The 23,226-nt window shown below is 52.6% G+C and overlaps 8 protein-coding genes across 8 annotated transcripts; 3 read left to right on the plus strand and 5 right to left on the minus strand.

The window, feature by feature from the left end:
* Positions 1–132: 132 nt before the first annotated feature.
* CLUP02_13532 (immunogenic protein) lies at positions 133–1,958 on the minus strand (the record flags this gene model as incomplete). The annotated part of the gene is made up of 3 exons (XM_049292470.1): positions 133–1,368; positions 1,425–1,614; positions 1,672–1,958. The coding sequence occupies 3 exons, from the start codon at positions 1,956–1,958 to the stop codon at positions 133–135; spliced, it is 1,713 nt and encodes a 570-aa protein (XP_049149616.1).
* Positions 1,959–3,031: 1,073 nt separating this feature from the next.
* Positions 3,032–3,331, plus strand: CLUP02_13533 (uncharacterized protein; the record flags this gene model as incomplete). Its single annotated transcript, XM_049292471.1, has 1 exon — positions 3,032–3,331. The coding sequence occupies one exon, from the start codon at positions 3,032–3,034 to the stop codon at positions 3,329–3,331; it is 300 nt and encodes a 99-aa protein (XP_049149617.1).
* A 2,690-nt stretch (positions 3,332–6,021) lies between these two features.
* On the minus strand, positions 6,022–6,495 carry CLUP02_13534 (uncharacterized protein; the record flags this gene model as incomplete). Its single annotated transcript, XM_049292472.1, has 1 exon — positions 6,022–6,495. One exon carries the CDS (start codon positions 6,493–6,495, stop codon positions 6,022–6,024), a length of 474 nt encoding a protein of 157 aa, XP_049149618.1.
* Positions 6,496–9,066: 2,571 nt separating this feature from the next.
* Positions 9,067–10,020, minus strand: CLUP02_13535 (uncharacterized protein; the record flags this gene model as incomplete). Its single annotated transcript, XM_049292473.1, has 3 exons — positions 9,067–9,086; positions 9,226–9,356; positions 9,575–10,020. 3 exons carry the CDS (start codon positions 10,018–10,020, stop codon positions 9,067–9,069), a joined length of 597 nt encoding a protein of 198 aa, XP_049149619.1.
* A 1,303-nt stretch (positions 10,021–11,323) lies between these two features.
* Positions 11,324–14,082, minus strand: CLUP02_13536 (uncharacterized protein; the record flags this gene model as incomplete). Its single annotated transcript, XM_049292474.1, has 14 exons — positions 11,324–11,490; positions 11,574–11,760; positions 11,821–11,908; positions 11,970–12,156; positions 12,216–12,443; positions 12,514–12,679; positions 12,764–12,807; positions 12,885–12,992; positions 13,073–13,103; positions 13,153–13,350; positions 13,465–13,774; positions 13,830–13,843; positions 13,904–13,913; positions 13,997–14,082. The coding sequence occupies 14 exons, from the start codon at positions 14,080–14,082 to the stop codon at positions 11,324–11,326; spliced, it is 1,824 nt and encodes a 607-aa protein (XP_049149620.1).
* Positions 14,083–15,283: 1,201 nt separating this feature from the next.
* On the plus strand, positions 15,284–17,538 carry CLUP02_13537 (uncharacterized protein; the record flags this gene model as incomplete). The annotated part of the gene is made up of 3 exons (XM_049292475.1): positions 15,284–15,733; positions 15,786–16,209; positions 16,262–17,538. 3 exons carry the CDS (start codon positions 15,284–15,286, stop codon positions 17,536–17,538), a joined length of 2,151 nt encoding a protein of 716 aa, XP_049149621.1.
* Positions 17,539–18,451: 913 nt separating this feature from the next.
* On the minus strand, positions 18,452–20,530 carry CLUP02_13538 (lysyl-tRNA synthetase; the record flags this gene model as incomplete). Its single annotated transcript, XM_049292476.1, has 3 exons — positions 18,452–19,764; positions 19,847–20,030; positions 20,063–20,530. 3 exons carry the CDS (start codon positions 20,528–20,530, stop codon positions 18,452–18,454), a joined length of 1,965 nt encoding a protein of 654 aa, XP_049149622.1.
* Positions 20,531–21,221: 691 nt separating this feature from the next.
* CLUP02_13539 (Tim10/DDP family zinc finger) lies at positions 21,222–21,660 on the plus strand (the record flags this gene model as incomplete). The annotated part of the gene is made up of 2 exons (XM_049292477.1): positions 21,222–21,319; positions 21,474–21,660. 2 exons carry the CDS (start codon positions 21,222–21,224, stop codon positions 21,658–21,660), a joined length of 285 nt encoding a protein of 94 aa, XP_049149623.1.
* Positions 21,661–23,226: the final 1,566 nt, after the last annotated feature.

Raw genomic sequence — 23,226 nt, forward strand, 5'->3', positions numbered from 1 at the left:
TCCGAATCTCGATCCGATGCTATTGCACTTTTTTTTGTGGCGTTTTGTTATACGTTTTTTGCTTCGTTCAGTTGATCATGACGACCGACGCTGGCTCTTGCGACGAAGAGACAGCGAACCCCATCTCGCATTCTATGCGGCGGCGGTGACGGGGGCGGGAGTGGAAGAAGCGACGTTCTCGGGCTTGTTCTCGGGCTCCTCAGTGGCCTTGGAGGTCTCGGCAGCAGGAGTCTCGGTGGCGACAGCGGGGGTCTCCTCGGGCTTCTCCTCAGTCTTCTCGAGCTTGTCGGCAGGCTTCTCAGTCTTGCCACGGCCCTTGATGGTAGCACGGAGCTTGGAGAAGGCACTGGTCTTCTCCTGCTTCTCAGCCTCCTCGTTGTCGGAGTGGGCAGGGGACTTGGCAGGGGACTTGTCACGCTTGCCGAAGCCGAAGGGAAGGGAAGACTTGCGCTTCTCCTTGAGGTCAGGGCGGGGCTCGCCGTTGGTGGCGGGGGTGACCTCCTTGTTCTCGACGGGAACGGTGCCAGGGTTGGCAACGTCGACAGCGAGGGGAGTGGTGGCCTCAACGGGAGGAATGACGGGGGCAGACTCAGCAGCGGGAGTGACCTCGGTCTCCTTGGCCGGGGCGGGAGTCTCAGCCTCAACAGCGGCGGCAGCCTTTTTCTCCTTCTTGCCGAAGACACCGAAGATGCTGTTGCGCTTGGTGGGAAGGGGCTTCTTCTCCTCCTTGGCGGCCTCGACGGGCTTGTCCTCAGCAGCGGTCTCAGTGGCAGCGGCGACAGGAGTCTCAGCAGCGGGGGTGACGGGGGCCTCGACAGCGGGGACCTCAGCGACGGGGGTCTCGGTGGCAGCAGGGACAGCGGGGGTCTCCTCCTTGGGAGTCTCGGCGACAGCGGGGACAACAGGAGTCTCCTCCTTCTCCTCCTTCTTAGACTCCTCCTTCTTGCCGAGCAGGCTGCCGAAGATGGAGGCACGCTTGCGGCTGGCAGAGCGACGCTTAGGCTCCTCCTTCTTGACCTCCTCCTCCTTGGGGGTCTCAGCAACGGCCTCCTCAGTGGCGGGGACAGCGGCGGTCTCAGCAGCAGGGGTCTCGGTGGCGGTGACGGCCTCAGTAGCGGGGGCCTCGACAGCCTTCTCCTCCTTCTTCTCCTCCTTCTTGGCGGGCTTGAAAGCCTCCAGTGCAGTCTTGTAGGCCTCAGTCTCGGTAACGGTGGAAGCGAGCTCCTTGGCCTCGGCGACCTTGAGCTTCAGCTGGGAGATCCAGTTGTCGCGGTCCTCGGCGTTGGCAGCCTTGAAGGTGTGCTTGTGGCCCTTGGCGGTGAAATGGAACTTGTTAGCGCCATCGGCAGCAGGCTCAGAGGCATCGGCCTAGAGAATAGTCGTTAGCATGATATTATTGGTGTAAGTCATAGTGTGAAACATACCAAGTTGATGACACCCTGGGGAGCGGTCTTGTCACCGAAGAAGAGGAGACCCTTGCCGGTGTGGGAAGCCCAGGCGGCGTTGTGGTGGGCAGTCTCGGTAGACTTCTCGCTCTTCAGGTAAGAGGAGAGGTTCTTGGACTCGACAGCGTCGGATCCGAACCAGAAGAACTCCTTGGAGTAGATGAAGTTCCTGGGGAATAGCCGTTAGCCCATGCGACACAATGATCTTGAAGCGCGCTGTACTTACTTGGGGAAGTTAATGCCCTTGTGCTCGAGGGTGCCCTCCTCGACGGGGACAACCTCCTTCTTGGCCTCCTCAACGGGGGCAGCAGCCTCAGTGGCAGCGGCCTCAGCAGGTGTCTCGGTGGCGGTGGTGGTAGCCGGGGTCTCGGTGGCAGTCTCGGCGGCGACAGGGGCGGCGGCGGGAGTCTCCGTGGTCTCGACGGGCTTTGTCTCGGCGGCAGGGGCCTCGGCCGTGGTGGTGGCAGGGACAGTCTCCTTGGGGACCTCGACGGGCTTCTGTTCTTCGGCCATTGTGTATGATGTGTGGTGTTGGAAAGGGGAATTGGGTATCAAAAAGTCAGGCGGTAGACTTGGGTATCACAATGAAAAGGTCTTTTAGAAAAGCACTACTAAAAGTACTGTATTGGTCGTGTCGAGGGGGTGGTGTAAGGTCTTGGGTATAAAAGAGTTCAAGAATAGAACCTCTTCTGGGGAATAATGGCAAGAAAAAAAGAAGACCTGTAAATGGTGGCAGAGGATAGACGGGAAAGGGAGAGAAGAAAAAGTGAGGTAGAGCGGGTTGCTGGGGGTACTTATTTGCGAGAGGGTGACGAGAAGAGGCTTTGCCCTTGCCAGGAGGCCCGGTTGATGGAGGCTCACACGGTCCAGTCAGTTCCTTGCGAAGGAGGAAAAAAGAGGCGTGGGCCCGTCGTGAGTGGCTACCCCCGGGTAGGATAGAGGTGAGGTACCTTGGAGTGTGCGTGTAGGTACTTTCAGGAAGGAAGGAGGGAGGCGTGGGTAGCTGGGCAGACAGACAGAGAACGACCGATGAGTGGAAGTGTGTCAGTCAGTGTCAGTCTAGGTAGACGGCGGCACTGGCGTGGGAGGTTGATGAGCGGTAGATGGCTTGGACAAGAACGGTGGGAATGGGATACGGTGTAAGACTGTGAGGTACGTAGACCGTATGGCGGGTACGAAGTACCGTACGATCAGACCGTATGTAAAGCGATGGGGGAGAGACTCGAGAGAGGGAGAAGGGGTCGCAAAGGGCCAGTCAGAGTGGTCGTCTGAGCTTGATGAGAGAGCGCAGGCAAGTGCGACGAGGATGGGAGGTCTGCTGGTCTGCTGGAGAGCTTGGGCGCGAAGGAAAGTGAGGAGGACGAGAGAGGTCCAAGGTGTGTGAGTGGTGAGTCGCGAGTGTGGTGTGTGTGAGGTTCAACAAGCATGCGATGAAGGACAGGGGTCCGGGAAAGAAGCCGTTCCAAACGGATACTTTTTAGTGGGGGTACTTTCCCTCGCTGTCGCGGCCCTGTCACTAATGTACCTACCTTACTGGATGTATTCACCTACCAGAGGCTACTGCACATAGCATTCAATACTGCGTAATGTGTATGGCATGGCATCACTTACCTTTCTTTTTCCGGTCTGCTTATTTCTATCTCTTCTGTTCCGTACCTTGGGTCAATCTCTGCCTCTATCTCGACTCGTTATACGCGGCTTACCTGATCTCCATGTTGAGGTGTTACTCCGTACTGGTGGTTGCGATGCGCATCTCGGGAAATGGAAATGGGACACCATCAAGCCTCCAGTTGAGGTACGAGATGCCCTGGTCTAGCAAGAAGATAAGATACTTTAGTTTCCCCTACTTTCAGCAGCACGAGCGAGTGCCTCAATGCTTGCGATGAGGTACACGTACTTGTACCTTAAAATGGGAGGTGGGGCATGGCATTTAGTAGCTCTTCCCCTGTCGCTATGATTTTTTAGCATGTTTCCCGCTCTCTAAGTACCTTATTATCGAAGAAAGTTAATTCTTTTTAAGTCATAAGTATAAGAATATAGTTTTAATAAAATAATATAATACCTATTTAGTACTTAAATTAAGATACTTTTTTAAGCTTATTATAAAAGAAAAATAATTATATTATGAATTACTTATTATTAAAGTTCGTAATACTATAGTTTTAATTATAATAGCTTCGCTTATAATAAATAAAAGTTTAATTATAAGTCTTTTAAAAGCCTCTTTTTAAGGGTTATAAAAGCTTCTAAGTTAAGTTAAAATACTTATTAAAATATTAATAACTAAACTAATTTTATAATAACGGCCTTAATAAAAAATTTAAAAAACGAACTAAAAAATAATACTAAAATCCTCGTTAATATTAAGTACGATTTATAAAATATAATAACGTAATTATAAAGTATTAATAATATATTTTATATTAAAGAAACTATTATTAATATTAATAAGATAAATAGGGCTATATTAATATAATACCTTAGCTTCTTTTTATAGCTCGAGGATTATAATTTTAAATAGTATTAAAAATTTATTAAAAAGCTCTTTTAAGTACTTTAATATATTTATTACTATCTTTATAATAATAAAACTCTTAGTACTTATATATAAATATAAATTATTTATTTTTAAATAATAATATTAGCTTATTAATAAGCTATTAAAACTACGATTCTAGCGATTTTTTAATAAGGGAGATGGTAGAATAAAAGAAAAAATAGGTAAGAAAAAGGTTAAGGTTAAATAGTGCGGAATTCGAGGGTAGGGTAGCGTCTATATATACTGCGGCAATCCTCTAGTAATGCAAAACGATAGAGTTAAATAGTGGTTTCCCGCTCTCAGTTGCGTTGCCAGAGAGTCAGAGGAGAACGAACTGAACGTCGCGTGCTGGCCCGTGCTGCGCGCAAGCGAGTGGGACGAAATTGCCAGACCCGTACGGAATACCTCAGGTACCCTGCCCTACCTTTAGCTGCATGTGCTTGGGATCGAACTGCGTGTTGCGTTCTTCTTCTGCTGCTTGGTGTCGTATCGTGTGTGCAAGGCGAGAGAGAGAGACTGGAAGAGTGAGAGAACCGTATTGGTAGTGTAGAGAGCCAAAGTAGCCAGAGACTCACATGTAGCGGTAGGTGACCCAGTCGCCGCGCCTAGATACGTACTGCGGTACACAAGATACTTATTACATGGGGGCCCAGAAAGAAAAGAGAGTGCAGGACGAGCAAGATGCAAAAGACGGACAGGGGGGTACAAGGACGAGCCTTTCCACACTTTGGACAGCGTCAGGGGTGTGGTACAGAGGTACATGGAAATCCATGCCCATGCCTCGCCATTCCCTGCCTGGACCCTGCTGCTTTGCCGGGAACATGCCATGGATGACCCACTCCCGCCGCCATTCCCAGACGTTAGTGGCTGTCCTAATTCATTTGTTAATCTTTTTTTCTGAATGAATCTTTTTTTTTTTTTGCTTCTTCTCTCTAATACGCAGCAGCTACGCAGCAACGCGCCCAGAAAGGTAGTATGTAGAGAGAAGGGGAGAAAAGTCGTTCGCCGGTTGCCCCTCCGATGCGACGACGCTATTATCCGTATAGGATAAGGTATCCGTACCTTCAACCACAGGCTCCGTTGTATCTTTTGTTGTTGGAAAGAATGGGAACAACGAGAAGAAGAGAACCAAACCAACCGGTGTTGAAACATCGTAGCCGCCGCAGACTCCCGCTCCCTTCTTTACGCCGCCGCACCCCGACGGCCCAGCAACCGTTTTAGTCGTTTTTACTTCTAGACCTTTTCTCGTCCTGTCATACGCGACCAACAGATTATCAAAATTCACAGTGGACCATAACGAGATGGCTGGGTGATTTCGATACGCGCTGAACCCGGGCCTGGAACCTAGCACCCGGCCGGGTCCCTTTTACAGAATCCAACAGACTGTCTCCATCCAGCCAGATAAGGTATGGATTTGAAAGGGAAACGAAGAAAAAAGGGGTGCCCGCGACGGCGGCCGTCCACGTTCGCAGACTCGCAAAGCAGACGTCGCAGTTTCGCTACTAGGAATATTATTAGTTGAACCAGCTGGCGCTGACTGCCTGACTCTGGGAGGCTTTGCTCGGCCTCCTGTCACCGGCGGGATGTGTGTGTAATAAAGTTCCCTTCTTGGTGACTCATGTCGCACTGTAATCTTCAGTCCAGGCCTCTTCTGCTAATACCGCTACTTTCTCCCTGGACCGTTTCTGGTTCACCGTCCGTATCCCTCTCTGAGAGTGCTCAAAGTATTGCAAGTATCCAAGGAGTATTGGGTACCGTTACATTCGATGGCCAGACCTCGAGGCCGTGACGATCGAAAAGTGGATGAGGGGATGTTGAAGGCTGGCATGAACGAATGAAAAGGATACGATGCTCTCGCGCCACAGGCTCGCAGTACCAAACTTCCATGGTTCCTCACCACTTCCCACACACACTGCTTAGAAACAAAACAACAAAAATGGAGTGAAAAATAGAAACGAGAGGCTTCTCAGGAAAGTAGGAAGAAAGAAAGGCAGTCCCTACGCGTATGTGGCATATCGATTCCAAAACAGATTCACTTCAAAATGGCTTCTCATCCAGCCAGAAAACTCGCGTGATGTCCTGCAGCAAGCCCATGACGGACGTCATATTGCGGCCGCCCACCCTTTCGAGGGTGATGCCGTTGAATGCGCTCCATTCTCGTGCATTGCATAGGCAAGCTTTTTGCAGGGCAAATCGCGACACCACCAAAAGTAGAGGTGTGCCCACCCTGCAACCACAACGCACCTCCCACGACCACCTCAGAGAATGAATGGATGGGTAGCAATGAGAACCAGACGAGAGCTTCAGGACTGGTTGGTTGGCTCCCCGATACTCGCCTGGTACAGTACCTAAAAGGCACAAATACTCGCCGTAGGCACATAAATCCGATCGATCGTTCTCACGCTCCGTAATCCGTCTTCCAGATGTGTTCTCGTTCGCCGTATGGACCGGCTCCCTCTGCCCTACACGAACACATGGGAAACGTTGGAACGAGCGGCCAAGTGCCGGCATGGCTGGGCAACCTGTAGCGGTTGCCTTCCATACCGTCGCCTTTCATATTCCGCCCTCCGTTCTGAAGGGAATCTCCCGTCTTCTCAAACTGTACTGTTCATTCCCACCGTTTCCGCGCCCTCAGCCCAGCCCAGTGCCGTTCCTTTAACCTCGTCCACTAGTCCCTTCCATAGCACATCGCTAGAAACCCCCGAATGATTTGCGTGTGTCGTTGGAACTTGGCAATTTTGAGGGACCACCACGCTCGCCTACTACGGCTGCAAAACGGGATTCGAACTTCGGAGAGAGGGTCTACGCTAAATTCCTCACTATTTTGCGACACGCGCCTTTGTCCTGTTAGGTCATTTTTTCAAAGGGGAGCGAGACATGGCCGGTCCCTCGTTAAAGCAGAAAACCCTTGGGGCCAAAGATCCACATGGCCAACGAGTGTGTGGGCTTGCAGGCAAGGGGAGAAGCCTGAGAGGGGACAGGAAGAGGAAAGAATAGGAGTCAAGGTGGTCCCCTATTAAAACGACGACCACGCCATAGGGCCACGATGGAGAAAATGGGGGGCCAGTACGCTACCTCACGCTTCCTCGTCCAGATAAGCCGCTAGTCCTGCTAGCTGCATCCTCTTTAAAACCATGTGACTCAGGCAAGATACCGTCTTAGCAAGATTTATCCAGAGCGGGAGTGTCGATCAGTCTGCGCACTTTATCCCAAGGCTTCATTGGACTCGTCGCACGACAACTGACTGCGCTGATGGAGGGGCATAACGGTGTGGGTGTGAGAGGTACTGCGTGTGAGTGTGTCGCGTCTTCCATGGACTCGATGGCGCGCTCTCATTCAGAGTTCGCCCAGCATTCGTCAAGTTGTGAGCCAAGTGAGGCCGGGCAATGATATGCGGCGGCCAGCCTGAGGGCCTTTGCGCCTGCGCCCTGCGAGACTGTGCAGAGGCGGCGCCATGTATTTCCATCTGTGTCCGTAGATAGGCGTATTGTAACCTGCCAGTCCTGCCAGTCACCGTTAGGTTGTCTCCCTTTATCCTAGGCGTGCTTCTTGTGCTTCATGGACATGACAATGCAGGGCAAGCAGCCAAATGTTTCGGACTCTGCCTCCCTCCCGTAGCGCGGTCTTGGTGTTCACTCGTCGGTTGCGCCAATCTGCATCTCGTAGTTGACTTGTGTCCATGGATATTGCATCTTGACTCTCAAGGCGTGGCGCCACTCGGTAACCGTACGGATACAGGATTCTCCTTTCTGGGGGGCGCGCCGCGTTACTGTCGTCGTAACGGTAGCAGACCTGAAAAGGAGAAGTCGTTCAAAGAAGACTCGACTGAGGCCGGCACGATGGATCCACTGTAGGAGACGACAAGAGACCATTCTCATGACAATCAGAAACAACAGCCGCCCGACACTGTGCAACTGCCAATCAATCGGAGATCCACAGGCCCTTGACTTGGACCCATTCCGCATATTTGATCCAAACAATCCTAGCTGCCGCCAGGCCCAGTCTTGGTCAACAGACAGGGACTGACGGGGATGTAGGGGGCCGTTCCCCTGCCTCTCATGATCAGAGGTCACCTACGGGAATTTTTCTTTCCTCTCGAGATTCTCAGGACCACAGCGTAAGAACAGGATACATTAAATCCCCTCCACCGTCCGGTCCTGACTGTTGGCCTGGAAATAGGCACACATTGCTGACCCGACGGCTTCCCCAATCAAGTCTTTCGGAAGTTCAGAACCCAGAGTCCAGACGCCAAACGCCAAACGACACTCCATCAACAGCTCCGTTTGGGCGCGTGTCCATCAAGACTCTAGACCTGCCAAGAGGACTTGCGGCTGACTCTAGCCCGCCGGATTCCCAGACCAGACCCCTCGAACGCAGCACAGCATATCCCCAACGAAGCGAGGTTTGTATTCGCACAAAGTACCCGCCATCGTTTGGACATTGCTTGCTGCTTGGGTGACCATCCGTGACGGGGACCAGATGCAGATGCGCAGGGACGGCAAATTACGGCCACTGCCGAGCTAAAAATTGCTGACGGACACGGCCTTCATTTCAACAAAGAGCCTTGGGCCGTCCGAGTCGGCCACTATTGGCTCCGTGGGGTTCCAGCGCGGCGCTACCATCGCGATCCCATTTAACCACTTGGCCATTCTCGCCTGAAGCGTACCTAGCTTGTAAATTAGGTGATGAATGATTGCGCCCCAATATCTGTACCTGACATTGAGCAAGCCATGACAGACGTTCCGAGCTGGTTGACGGGCGACAGCGGACAGTCAGTCCGTCACGGACAACGAGACCGAAATCAGAAAGGCTAATATTCGGAGAGTCATGCTTGGCCACTATGCGGTGCCCCTGAACGGCGCGATCTTGTCCTAACATCTAGCTGATCGACATGCCTGATGTCGTTGGAAGGCCATCGGGAGGTCAACCGAATTCGTCTGCTCGAGGTGGCCGACCGCTCTTTTGATCGGTTTGGAATTCCATGGGATGGGTTGGCTTGGGATGAAGGGGCCACCCGTGGAATGCGATTCGATATCCAGGATGCCCATGAAGTGAAAGCCGAATGAATGTCGACTTATGCCGTCAGATGCCACCACCAAGCCCTGTCAAATGCGGGCTGCGCGTACCTCAGTCAGAACTGTCCTTCACAACCCTGTTAGCTAATCCCTGGTCTATCTCTGCTTTGATTTTACTTCCTAGGTTGGGAAGTCGCATTTGCGGCGGGTTTTCATGTGGACCCACATTGCGACCAGTCATGCTGGCGGTGGCTCCAGGGAGAGGCCCGGCAGCCGGAGAACAGCTCATTGCTGTGGGACGGAGACTCGGAGCCGGGCGTTCGTTGCCCCTCGAATTCAAGATCCGCGATGGTATCGCTTCTTGTCGCCTAAGTGGGGTTTTGGGCGATGATGAGGATAGCGAGCAAGGTTCACGCGGATCCCATAACACTTCAAATTACCATTTCTAGGCTTTGTCTTGACTGAGGTAAAATAGAGTTGGCAGTTGGAATCTTCGGCAGACAGCGAATGCGTTCATCAGACCACGTAGGTACTTCGTACGGGTAGACGAATGCAGCCCTGCTTGGCTAAAAGACTTAGATGGCGAAATCGTCATCTCCCCGATCTCGCTGCAGAGCGCAGGCCACCTCGCCATCATCTCCCTGATCTGTCTCGACGAACTGCAGCATCGAGCAGCCGAACGCCCTGGTTTAAAACGGGGCCGTGGTTGCAGTCTCAGATACACATGACCGGAGGCGGAGGGGCACGGAAGGTGAAAGGTTCTGGTGGCCTGGCTGGGAATGGTGTCAATGATGGCTGGTATCGTATCGGATCGCCTGGCGTGAATCCTAGCACCAGGAATCTCGCGGGTGGGTGCAGCCGAATCAGATTGCTCCGGGTCGGTAGTTTGGGAACGTATTGATGTATCTGTGCCTGTATGCTGAAGGCCCGAGACGGCAGATCTGGTTGGGTCTTTTGAGTTGTCAATTATGTTGTAGTGTCTGGTCGGTTCTCGGCCAAGAATCAGGATCGTGACTGACATCCATCTTCGCTGGCAAGAACGTTACGTAAGACAGAAGAAGTCTTGGAAAGAAAAAACATAAGGTACCTTAGGTGATGTAGGTAAGGTACATCGAATATCGAATAGAACGGGAAGTCAGCAAGCAGGAACATCATCCCACCCTCGTTCCTTCCAGTTCCATGTTTGTAACTTCAGGCCAAGGCAAGCACCAAGTACCTCAGGTAAGGTAGATGGCGCCTTCTAAGTTCACGCTGACGGAACAGAGCAGGTTTTCCCTGGTTCCAACGTACCTACTTACCTCAGGCAAGGCTCTAAGAGATAAGTAGATACCTTGCTTTGCAACCTTCGCTACCTAGGTAGGTAATCGTACCAACTCCGTACTGACCGAATGTTGAAGTATCACCACCATAGTAGTCGCCTACATGCCTCGAACCTGTCCAAGGCAAATCTGCCCAGCGCCACCCAACATCGTCACAGCATTCCTATTCTTGGTCTTCTTGTCATGTACCATACTCGGGGCTGCGTTGGCAGTGGCTGAGAGACCTATCAACGGCAACCGATAGATCACCCCCCCCCCCCCCCCCCCCCCCCCCCCCCCTCCCCCCTTTTTTTTTGTTTTTTTGTCTTTTCTTACCCGGGGGGGGGTTGGGGGGGGGGGAGGGACCCCTCCACCGCCCCCCCAATATCCCCCCCCCCCCCCCCCCCGGGCCTGTTTTGCGTATGCGCATGATCGTACTTTATTCCCTTTCCAAGCAGTGGAGATCCATTGACCGTTCGATATGCCATCCCCGGTCCGTCCATTTTACGTCATCTGCTATCTTGCAACCTGTCGTTACTGCTGCAGCCAGGTAGCACGATACAATCCGTTGTGTCTATCAGTTCGTCAAATGTACAAAGAAGGCTATGGCCATACGGACATAATGACTAGAACTAGGCATCCTCACGAGCACACGCACATGATATCTTGTACCTAGATGACATACCTATCCCGCTGGTTCGATGAGCCGCCCATGCCGTCGTCTCCCATCTGAGACAGACGGCCTGGGGGTGTCTAGCTCATAACGGCTTTGTGGAGTGAAACATTGACACAGCACGGAAAACTGCAACCACCGCGACACGGCTCCCACGGCTCGCATTACCTGAATCTACAATAATCTCACCGGTCGGTATAACGATGTAGCAGAGTACGCCAATGATTTGGACACACTTCGCCGGCTCGCCCGGCTTGCTTGCTTCGCCTTCATTGATCTTGCATTTCGCCCGTTTGGGACAAAGAATCTCGATAACCATATACATCCCCGCGATTCAACTCGTGTGACGTTGATCACCCGAGTATTAGATACAGCTTTGACAGCGCTGTCCCGGACTGCGGACCCACGGGGCCTTGCAAACGGGACCGGCCGGAGTATATCAACTCCCCTCTCGTCTCAGCCCACGCATCCAGTCGCCACGATTGCACAGTTCGTCGGAGCTCGATCAGATGGGCCAGTACTGGAGCTGTGGTGTGCGCGGTGTTACTGAGCACACCAGTTTAAACGCAAATAACCCGGCCACTCAAGCGCATTATCGGTCACCCATCAGTAGCTCAGCTGGTGCTTGCTGATCCACGAAGCCCGTAGGTGAAACAAACCCGTCTCTCGTTTGATGCAGGTGGGGGCTAGATTGAGACACACGAAGAAGTGCAGGCATTTCACCGTAGTAAAGCGATGAGGCCGCCAAGTTTAACCAGAGGAGGCATTTGAGATGAGTCCGCGCCTTTTGCTGACAAGGTAACCCAGGTCAAGCAAAGCAGCTATGTCCGAATCTCTTCGTTTCCCCAACCTGAGATGGCTTGCCGTCAGTCAGAGTTCCGGCCACAGTTGAGCGCAGCAACATCGAATAAAGGGTAATAATCCGATGTTTGCGAGACCTGAATGTTTACCATGTCAGCGATAAATGAGGCGGTAAAAAGGGAGTATCAATGCCCAGACTTTCCGCATTTCTGAGTTTGTCCCGCTGACCGACTGAGTTTACCGTTGGCCGCTTCGAGCTTGATTCTCGGCCTCCTCGCCCAGAACGAATTTGCGGTGACGGTCTCCGATACAGCTCCGCCTCGGGTTCGTGTGGCTCGTACACCACCATTCATGTGTTGATCCCTCGTTGTCTTCACACCATGGGCTGGCAAGGCCCGGCACACAAAATAAAACGTTCATGCAAGCCCCGCCGTTGGTATGCACATGATGCATTTGGCTTCTCGGCTTGTCTCCCCTCACCACGTTCTAGATCCCCGCGTACCATTGCCAATGTCTCGCACCACGACGAGTCAAGTGGCCCGCCATCAAGCAAATCGGAGGGGGAGTTGCGCAGGTCGCATTGCTCGACTTTCTCGACGTCAGCCGTACCACATTTTTTTTTCCTCCAGTCGATGTCTCGTTTGCCGTTGTCACCGCCGGTGCCGCGAATCCCTTAGACGCCATCCATCCAACCGTGCCATCCGGCCTAGTGGCCATTTTTGGCGTCATCTATGAGATGTACTGGCTCGTTGGTTCATGCGGTACTTCCAATAAGGGATGCAGCTCTTATCACACCGCATATGAAGGAAGTGTGAAGTGTCAAGCCACTTTTTCGAGGCAGACTTGCCAAGTAAGATACTTTTGTGGCTTTTGAGGGCCCTCGTCCTGGGAGGTTTTATGTTTGCATGCTGTAGGCTTTATGTCGGCCGAGTTTGACTTTCAAGGGAAGTTCTGCGGATTTCCTTGCAGCTCTCCCATGCTTCGAGTCTCACGTCGCTTTTCAAAGTACCTAGGAAGGCCTGGGGTCTCGATCCGGCTGAAAATTGTGTTTGTTGTTGCGTCTCTTCTCAAACTTGAGTCTCGAGTTGAGACTTGATAATGCTCATTGCTCACCAATATCCCGTTTGGTCAAAGAGGCCGGGCACGTGATAGTAGTCAACGACATCTGATGCAGCTCACTGTCAATCCTCCTGCATACCCATGAGAACGACAACCTTGTGCCTGCGTAAAGTCAGTCAGAGTTCCTCAGCGTGCCTCTTGATACAATCTGGCCCTTCCTTCGTGATGAAGTAATGAATTACAACCTGTCTGCAGATTGACAACGACGGGGATCTTGGGTGTCAGACGTTGTAGGCATGTGTCCTCTTATGCCTCTCTGCACATATGGTGTTATGGCTATACTCGAGGAGTTGATCATACCATTGGCAACCACTGGGAAGCACTTCTCTATGCATCTATCCAGTTTGAGTTCCCATTCAAATGGACAGGGACGCAAAGAGACACCTGAAGATATCCAGCCAGCGGGATAGCAGTCGTTGATATTGTCGGCCTCAGCCCGATATCCAGCTTGATATGCTACCTGGCGTATAACGGTGAGATCATCTCACAAAGAGTACCAGCCTCAGACCTCTTAGTATGTGGAAGTCAGTGCCTACTTTGATTTTCGGTCGTTCTTCTAGCAGCTATTGTTCACGGCGTCGGTCTCCATGGTCGTTCTTACTGCCAGTCGATTTCCCAAGGTCGCAAATCGAGGAAACACGCGCGAGTGATTCGAGCAGCCGGCTTGGGTGAAGGCCTGGGGTACCAAGCAGATGAGACACAGCTGATATGTGATGGTGTTCCTTAATCGCAGCCATGTGTGGAGCTGGAAGTCCTGGTCGTTCGGAGGCGTGTGCTCGAATGAGGCCATCGCCTGTTCTGGGGAGGGGAGTTGCTGAATGGTTTCATAAGGCTCAGATGAGACTACGGTCTTTCGTCGTAGACTGCGTTGTTTCGCTGGAACGCTATCCTCGTCAAGTCGTCAGTTGCTTGCGTGTTCGCAGGCTCGCTGTACATCACGGTAGAGCCTCAAACTATTTGGTCGAGTGTCTCTCGAGGCATCCGTTGTTACGAAGCACAGCCGCCGTACTCACTCCGGGATAGCTGCAAAGATGAGAAGGAGTAAGCAAGATACCTAGGCTCTGGGTATGATGAGGCAATCTGTATCAAACTTCGCTATATCAAACGTTGTGGCTGAAGCTGGTCTCCAGGCGAAGCCGGGTGGCTGAGTGATCTTTCTCTCGTGACAAACAAGCTCGAGAGGTACATGCATGGTGTCTTCTGATTATAGATGGAAGAGAGGCCTGCTCTCTTGAGGCCTATGGGATTCGTAAAGCTTACAGGCACAAAATCCGTGGATGTCAAGCCCCAAGGTTACAGAGCCATGAAAGCTGGCGTGGATTCACATGGAGCTGGGTGACCGGGAAAGGGGGATGGGTGGTCCCTTCCCAGACTATTGCTATCCTGTCTCCTATACCAGACACAAACCGAACCATCGCACAAGCAGATCTCAAGTCATCTACCGTATCATATACCATCATGGCTGTCACCGTCGAGAGCAACAAATCTGACCAGGACAGCAGAGCCAGATCTATGGCATATCTAATTGTTGTACCCATAGCCTCGTCCTTCCTCCATATGACGCCTCAGCTCCTTCCTGCAGGGCAAGTGATGTTGTTCTCAGCTCTCCAATCCGATAACGAGCTTGAGGAACACAGTTGATCCAAAATGGCAGACCAATAGAGCTCATAAATGACAACATTAGTCTTTGCGACTCATATCCCGCTCTAGGCTCATCTAGATGGCCTCTTTGTACTTCGGGAAGCCATAACCTCTGCCACCTGCCTGCAATTTACGTACCATCTGCCATCCTCAAGGTGACCGATCTCCTATCCCATCTCCCCAGCAACTCCCACAACTTCTCCCCGATCACCTGACCGTACGACTGAAAACCAACATACTAAGCCTGAAAGGGGTAATATTTGGGAAAGGAAGGAGCCCACTCGAGTCTCCTTTCCTGGGCTGTGCAGTCTTTGGTCTTGGTATTTTCACCTTGCAGTTCCTTTCTGGGCCACTTCCACTCACACTTCCACTTCCACTTGGGCCAACTTCACCTTTTGGTCACAAGCTATCTTCGTCACCCTTAACCTTACACAACCTTTCAGTCCTCAATTTTCTTCTCCAAGAACACCTAGTACCACTCCCTTCTCGACTACTTCACCCCCAACCTCTTTCTTCTTTTGCCCGATACACAGTCGAAGACAAAAGCAACTTGGACTTTGCTTCACTAGCATTGTCCCAATTGCCACTCCTCCCTACAACCCCTAAATTATTGGTAATTGGCTTTCTTGCCCTTCAGTACTATCATTACTCTGCTCTCGCCTTTTACGATCATTAGAGCCAACAAAGGCATACACTACTACTCAAGTATATCCTTCCTTCGGTAGCCAAAGACCGGTACTAAGCACGACAAGATGACCCTTCGTCGGCTTCCCCGTACCTACAAGATGGAGCTCACCGTTCCCGCCGATGGCAAACTTCATGAAGTCGTCGGCCGGACTTTGGAGGAGCAAACAACGCACCAAATCAAGCTCGTCACAAAGCTCCTGGTCGGTCCCAATGGTTCTTTGCCTGACTTGCCTGCTGATTCACCCCCAAACATTGCATTCTGGGACAATCTTCGACAGAAATTCGTGACTGCTAGGGTCCGTCAGGATGACTCTGGCAACTCGAATTCCAGAGCAGATTCCAGCAAGGTCAAGAACCTCAAGGCGAACCAGACCAACGTTACTCTGGAAACGCTGTTGAAGGTGGTGCCTGTTGGGCACGAGATCATCGCCCACTTGTGGCTCATCGACACTGCAGCCGTTGGCAAGTTGGCGTCAGCTTCGATGGGCTGCTACGAAGCCGTTGCGATTCATGTGGTAAGTCACCATTCCAAAAGTTTATGCTAAACTGAAGCTAACACTGTCATAGTCCAAATTCGACCTCCCTGCGGGCGAGTATCGAGACTGCGACTGGCTTCCGGAGCAATTGGCTCGCATGGATGATGACTGGCGCGCCAACATTGATATCCGTGGCACCGGCCGTAATCTCTTCGTTCGCGGCAGAGCCCTCAATACTAACCCGTATGCTAAGTATCACATCAAGGATGCTCCCGCCTTTTGGTCTAGCCCCCAGAACCGCGATCACTTGCGAGCTATTTCGGAAACACTGTGTGAGGACAATTCCAGCCTCATCGAGGACTTTGCTCGCTTTCACCGCGATGAGAAAAAGCTCACTAAAATTGAAACTGCTTGGAGGCGTGGTCATGAGAAGATGGGCTTGGCTCCTATCGCCGAGGATGCGGACAAGCGCGGCAACATCTACTTGGCTGAGATGAGCTACAACATTCCCATGCGTAAGTCCTCCGAAGAATTGACATGGTATACACATAGCTAACAAAACAATAGTACGGTCTCTGTCCCAGTACGGAGGAGCACTCACCTCTCTGCAGCTGCATGAAGTCCCCATGATGGACCTCCGCATTCTTGAGCTGATCCTTTCGGCTTGCCCTGCGCTCGAGATTCTGGGAATCGACAAGTGCGAGCTTCTTCATGTCGCGGACATCAATCCAATCCTCGACATCGCCTTCCGACGCGCCAAGAAGACTGGTAAGAAGCTGAGAAAGCTTCAGTTCTACCCTCGTTCTTACACCGAGCCGGCCCACAACCGCACTGGCACCCACGTTCTCTCATGGAACCCATTGAAGACCAACGTCGAGACAGGCCTCCTCATTACAGTCTTCTGGGCCATTCTGAAGGCCGTTCCCATGGGCATTGACCTCGTGTCCAAAGGACAGCCTTTCCGCCAGTTCCTCGATCTCGTGCCGATGAGGCCCGGTCAAGTCGCGGTATTCCTTCACCACGTGTTCAAGTGGCTCGACGCCGCGGAGACTCCTGGCGCCTATGACTGGCTCACCGAGACGCAGAGTCCCGAGGTTCAGTTCCGCAACCCTGGCCTTCTCATGCTCGAGGATCAAGTTCTCCTCAGTATGCTCCAGGGAACGAAGGAGTGCAAGACGATGCTGAAGCATAAGCGAGTATCTTATTACAACGAGCAGTACGAATGCTGCCAATGTGGTTGCGAGATGCTCGCGATTCTCTTCCGTGAGGAGATGAAGTCTCGCGCAGCCGATCATCGTGTCTGCCGCATCTGCGACCTTCGGGGTGAGCTCAATGGAGAGAGCCACCATCGCCTTCATGACAAGAGAACAATGCTCAACCGATTTCTCTACTCGCCCAACGATACTGAGGACAAGACAGATCTCAGTGACGATGAGATGCAGAGCGTATCGGCCCCTCCTCGACGCAATCCCTTCATCAAAGGAGAGACGATCAATGGAACTCATCGTGAAGAGGCCGTTCTTCAGTACCGAAGCCTGCCCAAGGTTCAAGTCCTTATCGACGAACGCAGGAACTTTGATATTCTCAATGCTGCGGGACAGGCTGCGATGTACGATGCCGAGGAGGCGGGCTGGTGGAAGGCTGGGATCTTTAATGATCACCCAACCATGACCAAACAGACTCCGTATACGGAGATGAGAGTCGCCAACCAGGGCATGCTTCGCAAGCAGTCCTGGGAATACGTCATGTGGAAGAACTACTACAGGGATTCCGGCTTGGCCGAGCAGCAGGCGGCGGCAATGGCAGCTGGCCACGAACCTCCCAAGCCAGCCGGCTTTTGGTGAGAGAGAGCCCTCGAGAGCTCGACACGACAATCCTTGAGGCACCCGTAGAGTCGAGGTAGCCCTTGGATGCATACATCAACAGCATTACTATCAGATATCACATTATTGGCAGAGCTGGCACGATCAGCCTCAGCCCATCAAGAGCAACAGATGACGTTCCGACAAACCTCTTCTATCCGAAACCCTTCGACCTCTCCTCCCACCCCGGAACATGACGAGACGATATTGGATTTGGAACGTGGAAGACACTGCACTGTGCAAGATGGATTGGAAAGAAACAAGCTTTTACGTTTCCTCGTCATACACTATTAGACGGCATTGAGCGCTGCCCATTGAAAACACAACAAGATGGACAGAGAAGAAGCTGGCGGTTTCGCATTGCTTCACGATACTGCATCAGACGGCGATGGCCGCTGTCTGTCGCAAAGTCAGGCCCATACACCTCCAGGGTAGAGGTAAAAGAACAGACGACCCTCTCCATACGCACGATTATGGCAAATGAGAGAAAGGGATAATTGTACGATAAGTACTGGCTTGGTTCTTCTCATTTAGCTCGGTTGGTTTTGCTCTTTCAGATTTCCCTCATTCGGCATTGCAGCCAGATCCCATAATAAGATTCTCAAGGAATAGGCAGGGCTAGCTTACACAGTCCATAGAAGCAATAGCCATTCTCACCCTGGCGTCTCTGTGGCATGCTCTGTGGCCTCTCACGTGAATGAAGCACTCGGTTCTCTGTATGATGCCGCACCAGATCTTGTTCTACAATGTGATACATCTATGAGTCTCTGATGTTGTACAAAATGATTACACGCTGCCCATGCGTCCCAACTCCATCTAACATTACAAGGCCAATGCAAACAACGGCTTTGGCCGGGGAAAATAAGGGGGTCTAAGATGAGATGGGGAATACCGCTCAGGAAGGAGACTCCCCCGACTGGTTAGACGTAGACTCCTCAGCCTGGGTAGAAGAACCCGCCTCAGACTGATTCTGCGGCCCCTCAGCCGACAACCCAACCACGTTCCTCAACGTGCCAAAACTCAAACAATCGCTGATCCGGCTGGCGCCAGAGAACAACATGACGAGCCTCTCCACACCACACCCCCAGCCACCCGTCGGCGGCAACCCAGCCTCGAGCGCCCGGATATAGCTCTTGTCGAGCGGCGCGTCCCTGAGCGGGTGCGGGTCGTCCGCCTCGAGCGGCGCGGCGTCCTTGCCGGTGCCGAAGAAGCGGTGCTCGGCGAGCTTGCGCGCCTGCGCGGCCGGGTCGTTCTCCTCCTCGTACATGTTGGCCAGCTCGCGGCCGTTGACGAAGAGCTCCGTCCGCGCCGACACGAGCTGCAGCGTCTTGGGGCAGACGAAGCTCTTTGCGAGCGGGGACATGCAGGTCGGGTGGTGCGTGATGAAGAGGGGGCCCTCGAAGGATTTGGGCTCGAGGTAGATGGCCGCCAGGCGGTCGAGGAGCTTGGGCATGGTGGGCGGGACGCCGCCGGGCACCTCGATCTTGCTGAGGGCCAGCACGGCGACGAGCTCCGAGTAGGCGTCTTTACCGGTCAGTTTTGGGAAGCGGAAGCCGAGGGCCTCCTCGAGGGCCGGGATGAATTCGAGCTGGCGGAAGGGGCGGGCGAACTTGGAGAGGTCGACGGGCTGGAGGGAGGTAAGTTTGGTATCGATGAGCTCCTGACAATGTGTGGCCAGGCCGGAGAGAAGCTCCTCGGTGCGGTCGATGAGCTCGGGGAGGTTGGTGTAGGCGCTGTAGAACTCGCACATTGTGAACTCTGGGTTGTGCGTGCCGTCGATGCCTTCGTTGCGGAAGGCCGGGCCGATCTCAAACACCTTGTGGACGCCGCCGACGACGAGGCGTTTGAGCCAGAGCTCCGGGGCGATGCGCAGGGAAAGCTCCTTGGAAGGGAACTCTGTGGCCTGGGTGGTGAAGGAGCGGGCGACGGCGCCGCCAGCGTTCTCGGCGAGGATGGGCGTCTGGAACTCGAGGAAGGACTTGTCGTGGAAGTAATCGCGCATGTACTTTGTGATGTGGGAGCGCATGCGCAAGACGTCGGCGACTTCGGGGTTGACCATCATGTCGACATGACGCTTCGCGGCCTTGGTCGCTGGGTCCGTCAGGGTCTGGGGGATCTGCTCCATCGCGGGGGACAGCAGCTCCGGAAGCACAACGGCTTGAAGCGTGAGCTCGCCGGTGCTTGTGCGCGTGGGCCGGCCGGTGATGGCTGAGGGGGTTGTAGTCTTAGCATCATGTCACCTAACTCAAAGAGAGCAGCCAGCAGCAACAGCAGCAGATGATGGGCTTACAGATGTGGTCGCCCTTCTCGATCAGCCGGGCAAAGAGCTTAAAGGTATCAATGTTCATGTCAGGCGAGTGGGCGCCGAGATTACGATAATTGATCATGCCCTGGATCTTCTCGAACTCATTGACAATAGTGACGAAGACGAGCTTGTTCCCGTGGAGACGAACGGATTGGACGCGGCCTGTGGCCTGTCAGCGGAGGGCCGATGGTGGTTAGGGACGCCGCCGGCCACAAGCTGCTGCGGCGACTGCTGCTGCTCTTGTGGGACGACGACTTGTATTTCATTCTGCGTACCATACAGGGTGACGACCTCGGCGTTGCCAGGGTCACTCAACTCCTTCTTCTCCCAAACCTTCCTAAAGGCCGGGACCGACATGGGCTTCTTGCGATGGACCAGTCGCGGATGCGTCTCCTTAATCACGCCCTTTTCGCGCACTTCCTCCAGCGCCTGGAGGCGCATCTTTTTGAACTCTGATATCCTAACCGCTTCACTCTGTGCTGGCGTGTCCTGCTGACCCTGCTGCTCCGTCCCCTTTGCTACCCTATCCTTCTTCTGCCTCTTCCCTCCGGGCCCATCCTGGACGCTGGCGCCACTTGGTCGACCGACGTGGAAGGACTGGGCTAGTCTGGCAACTTGTGGTGTGCGTGTTGCCGGCCGCAAAAGCCGTAGACTCTGAATTAAAGTCATCGCGTCTGATTACTTCCTGTTAGCTTCGTGGTTCTTACAAGACCAATGGACTGCTAATAAGGTTGGAAACAGTGAAGGATGTCAGATAATAGGCGGTTTAAATCAACCACAACAAAAGAGCTGTGTAAGTCGCAGCGGTTCTGAATTGCTTGCAATCATCATATTAAAGGTAGGATAGAGGGAGAGAAAATGGAAGAGCGGAGCTCAAGACTTACCACCATAGTCGCCCAAGAAGATTCTGGCTCTTCTTGGTGTGGCCAAAAGATAGTGTTAGGATCACCTTTGGCGCAGAAATTTTGCGACAGCGCGTTTTTATCGTGGCCAGAAACGGGTCTTTGACGTTATCGATAAAGCCGGACGGAACAAGCCGGCCCGGGAAGAGGGCTCACAATGCAGCAGCGGCGATTGGACAAGAGAGCTTCAAAGCGGGGGCCGACTCTTGCGTAGGTACCTCACGCAGCAGACGGGACAAGCTGAATTGCCCCAGGCGCGCGACTGGATAAGGTAGCTGACGGGCGATAAGATAAGGCAAAGGAGCTCTTCGTAAAATCTCGACTCTGCGACGTCAAGCAACCAAAGCTATCCGCAAGTCAATAATCGCTTCCGTCGCATCCCACGAACCTCGCTACTGATTCATCATCACTTCGCTCTTCCCAATTTATCAGAAACTCCAGAACCACAAACCGCAAATATGTCTTTCTTCGGAATGGGCCGCCCCAAGCTGTCTTCGGACGAGAAGATCGCCATGGCCGAGCAGGAGATGCGTCTGCTGGCTGATATGCACAACCGGTACGTCGCCATCGACAACACCCTTTCCTAGGGAACCCCCTCTCGAAGCATTCAAGCCTTGTAAAACCTCGAAGCGAAGCGGATGCATAGAGGATAAAGCTTGGGAGGAAGAAGGACCTCGTCGAAACAACTGTGGCTAACATGCGCGTCATAGCCTGACCAAGATCTGCCAAACCAAGTGCCTCCCCGACTACCGTGAGGGCGACCTCAACAAGGGCGAGTCCGTCTGCCTCGACCGCTGCGCCGCAAAGTTCTTTGAGGCGCACATGAAGGCCTCCGAGGTGATGCAGAGCGAGAGCCAGAAGAGAGGCGGCGGCGGTATGGGTGGTGGCATGTTCTAAGTTTTTGTCAAAACGAAATGGAGTGTGCACGAACGAGCGCCGGCCATGATGGGTCCTGCGACTGAAGATTCACGATAGAGGAGAGACAGAGAGAAAGAGCATCGACAGAGCAAGGGCGGCCTCGCGGAGGCTGGCTTTTTGCTCTTTGTAGCATATGCCATGACGCAACAACATCTCAGGATGAGATGGGGACGTGGAGTGGGAACATCGCGTCGCAAGCTTGGGCAAAGCTTGGGAAGACGTGACCTGTTCGGATGTACTTTTGAAGCAACACCTCGCAACCGGGGGCTTCGTGTATAATACAAGGGGGGACTGGAAACAAGTCCTATCAATGAGAAGAACTACCCTCACAACTTTCAGGCTTTATCTATGTACCCTGACAAGTGGATGATAAAATTCCCGGTTCACGTCATCGAGTGATACAGAACCCATATGATAATGGGCTTTCTGTCCGGGTAGCTATATAAGAGTTAGCTATCTAGTAAACTCAACACTTATTGCTCACGTCCTGTAGGCGGCATCTCGTTATCTGATCGTTAGTTAGCGTGACGCATGCTCTCCATGGTGAAGTTCTTGGTAGGCAAATTCGATGCAGCTGAGGAATTGGAGGTTATGGGAAGATCGTCATACGGATTAGGGTTTGTGTACTCACGACCTTCAACTTGAGATCTGAGGCCGCTGCCACAACCATCAGGAGGGCATGTCTCTGATTCATAGTCCACCCAGGATCTTGTCTTTAATGACCAAAAGTCCGCAAAGTAGTAGAGATCTCTGTGTCCATCTGTTTTTAAATACTTCCATCCGATACAGACGTCGTTCTGTATGAGCTCATTTGAGTACGAATGCAACCCAAGTTGAGTTGGCAAACAGAGCGTATCAACTTTTGTTCGTTGCACCAGACGAAGCTGCGATCTAGCAACAAGGCTCTTGACATGATTCTCAGTTCCGGGACGTCCAGCATGTAATGGTGTTAACTTTTCACAGAGCGACATCCAGTGTAAGATACCATTGTGAAGTTATAAGAACTCGATAGCAAGGTTACCCGCACCTGGCGTCAATACTTTCATATTATTCAAGTAATTGATGCCTGTATATCAAACTGCGCAAAGGCAAGCTATGCAGATGGCCGACCTATATCTTTCCATTATAAGAGATATCAGCTCACTCTCAAGTGACCAAACTTCAAAACAGTCTCCCAAATCACGAAGCCTCGAAATCAAGTGCTCTGATAGGCCAGCAACGGCAAATATGGCAAAAGAAGCCAATGCACCAGAGGACAATCAAACAAAAAGACCCGCGGGCCCCGTCCTCCCTTTTAGGCGAATCGCAGTAACATGTCACCAGGTGGTTGGGAACTCGGGAGCCCATTCTTGGAGCCATCTTAGTCAAACCTTCCCTGGCCATAACGGAGCGACAACAGACTCCCTTTTTAGTCAGAGAGCTTTCCAGAAAACGTCCAAAAACGCGTGGCCGTCGTCGTCGTCACCGGCAATTCGGAGCCGAATTACCATCGGGATTCGGTCTTGGCCTTCAAGGTACCCGTAGAAACCTCAACTACTCAACCTC

This window comes from Colletotrichum lupini, chromosome 7 (genome assembly GCF_023278565.1).
Source record: "Colletotrichum lupini chromosome 7, complete sequence".
Classification (NCBI taxonomy): domain Eukaryota; kingdom Fungi; phylum Ascomycota; class Sordariomycetes; order Glomerellales; family Glomerellaceae; genus Colletotrichum; species Colletotrichum lupini.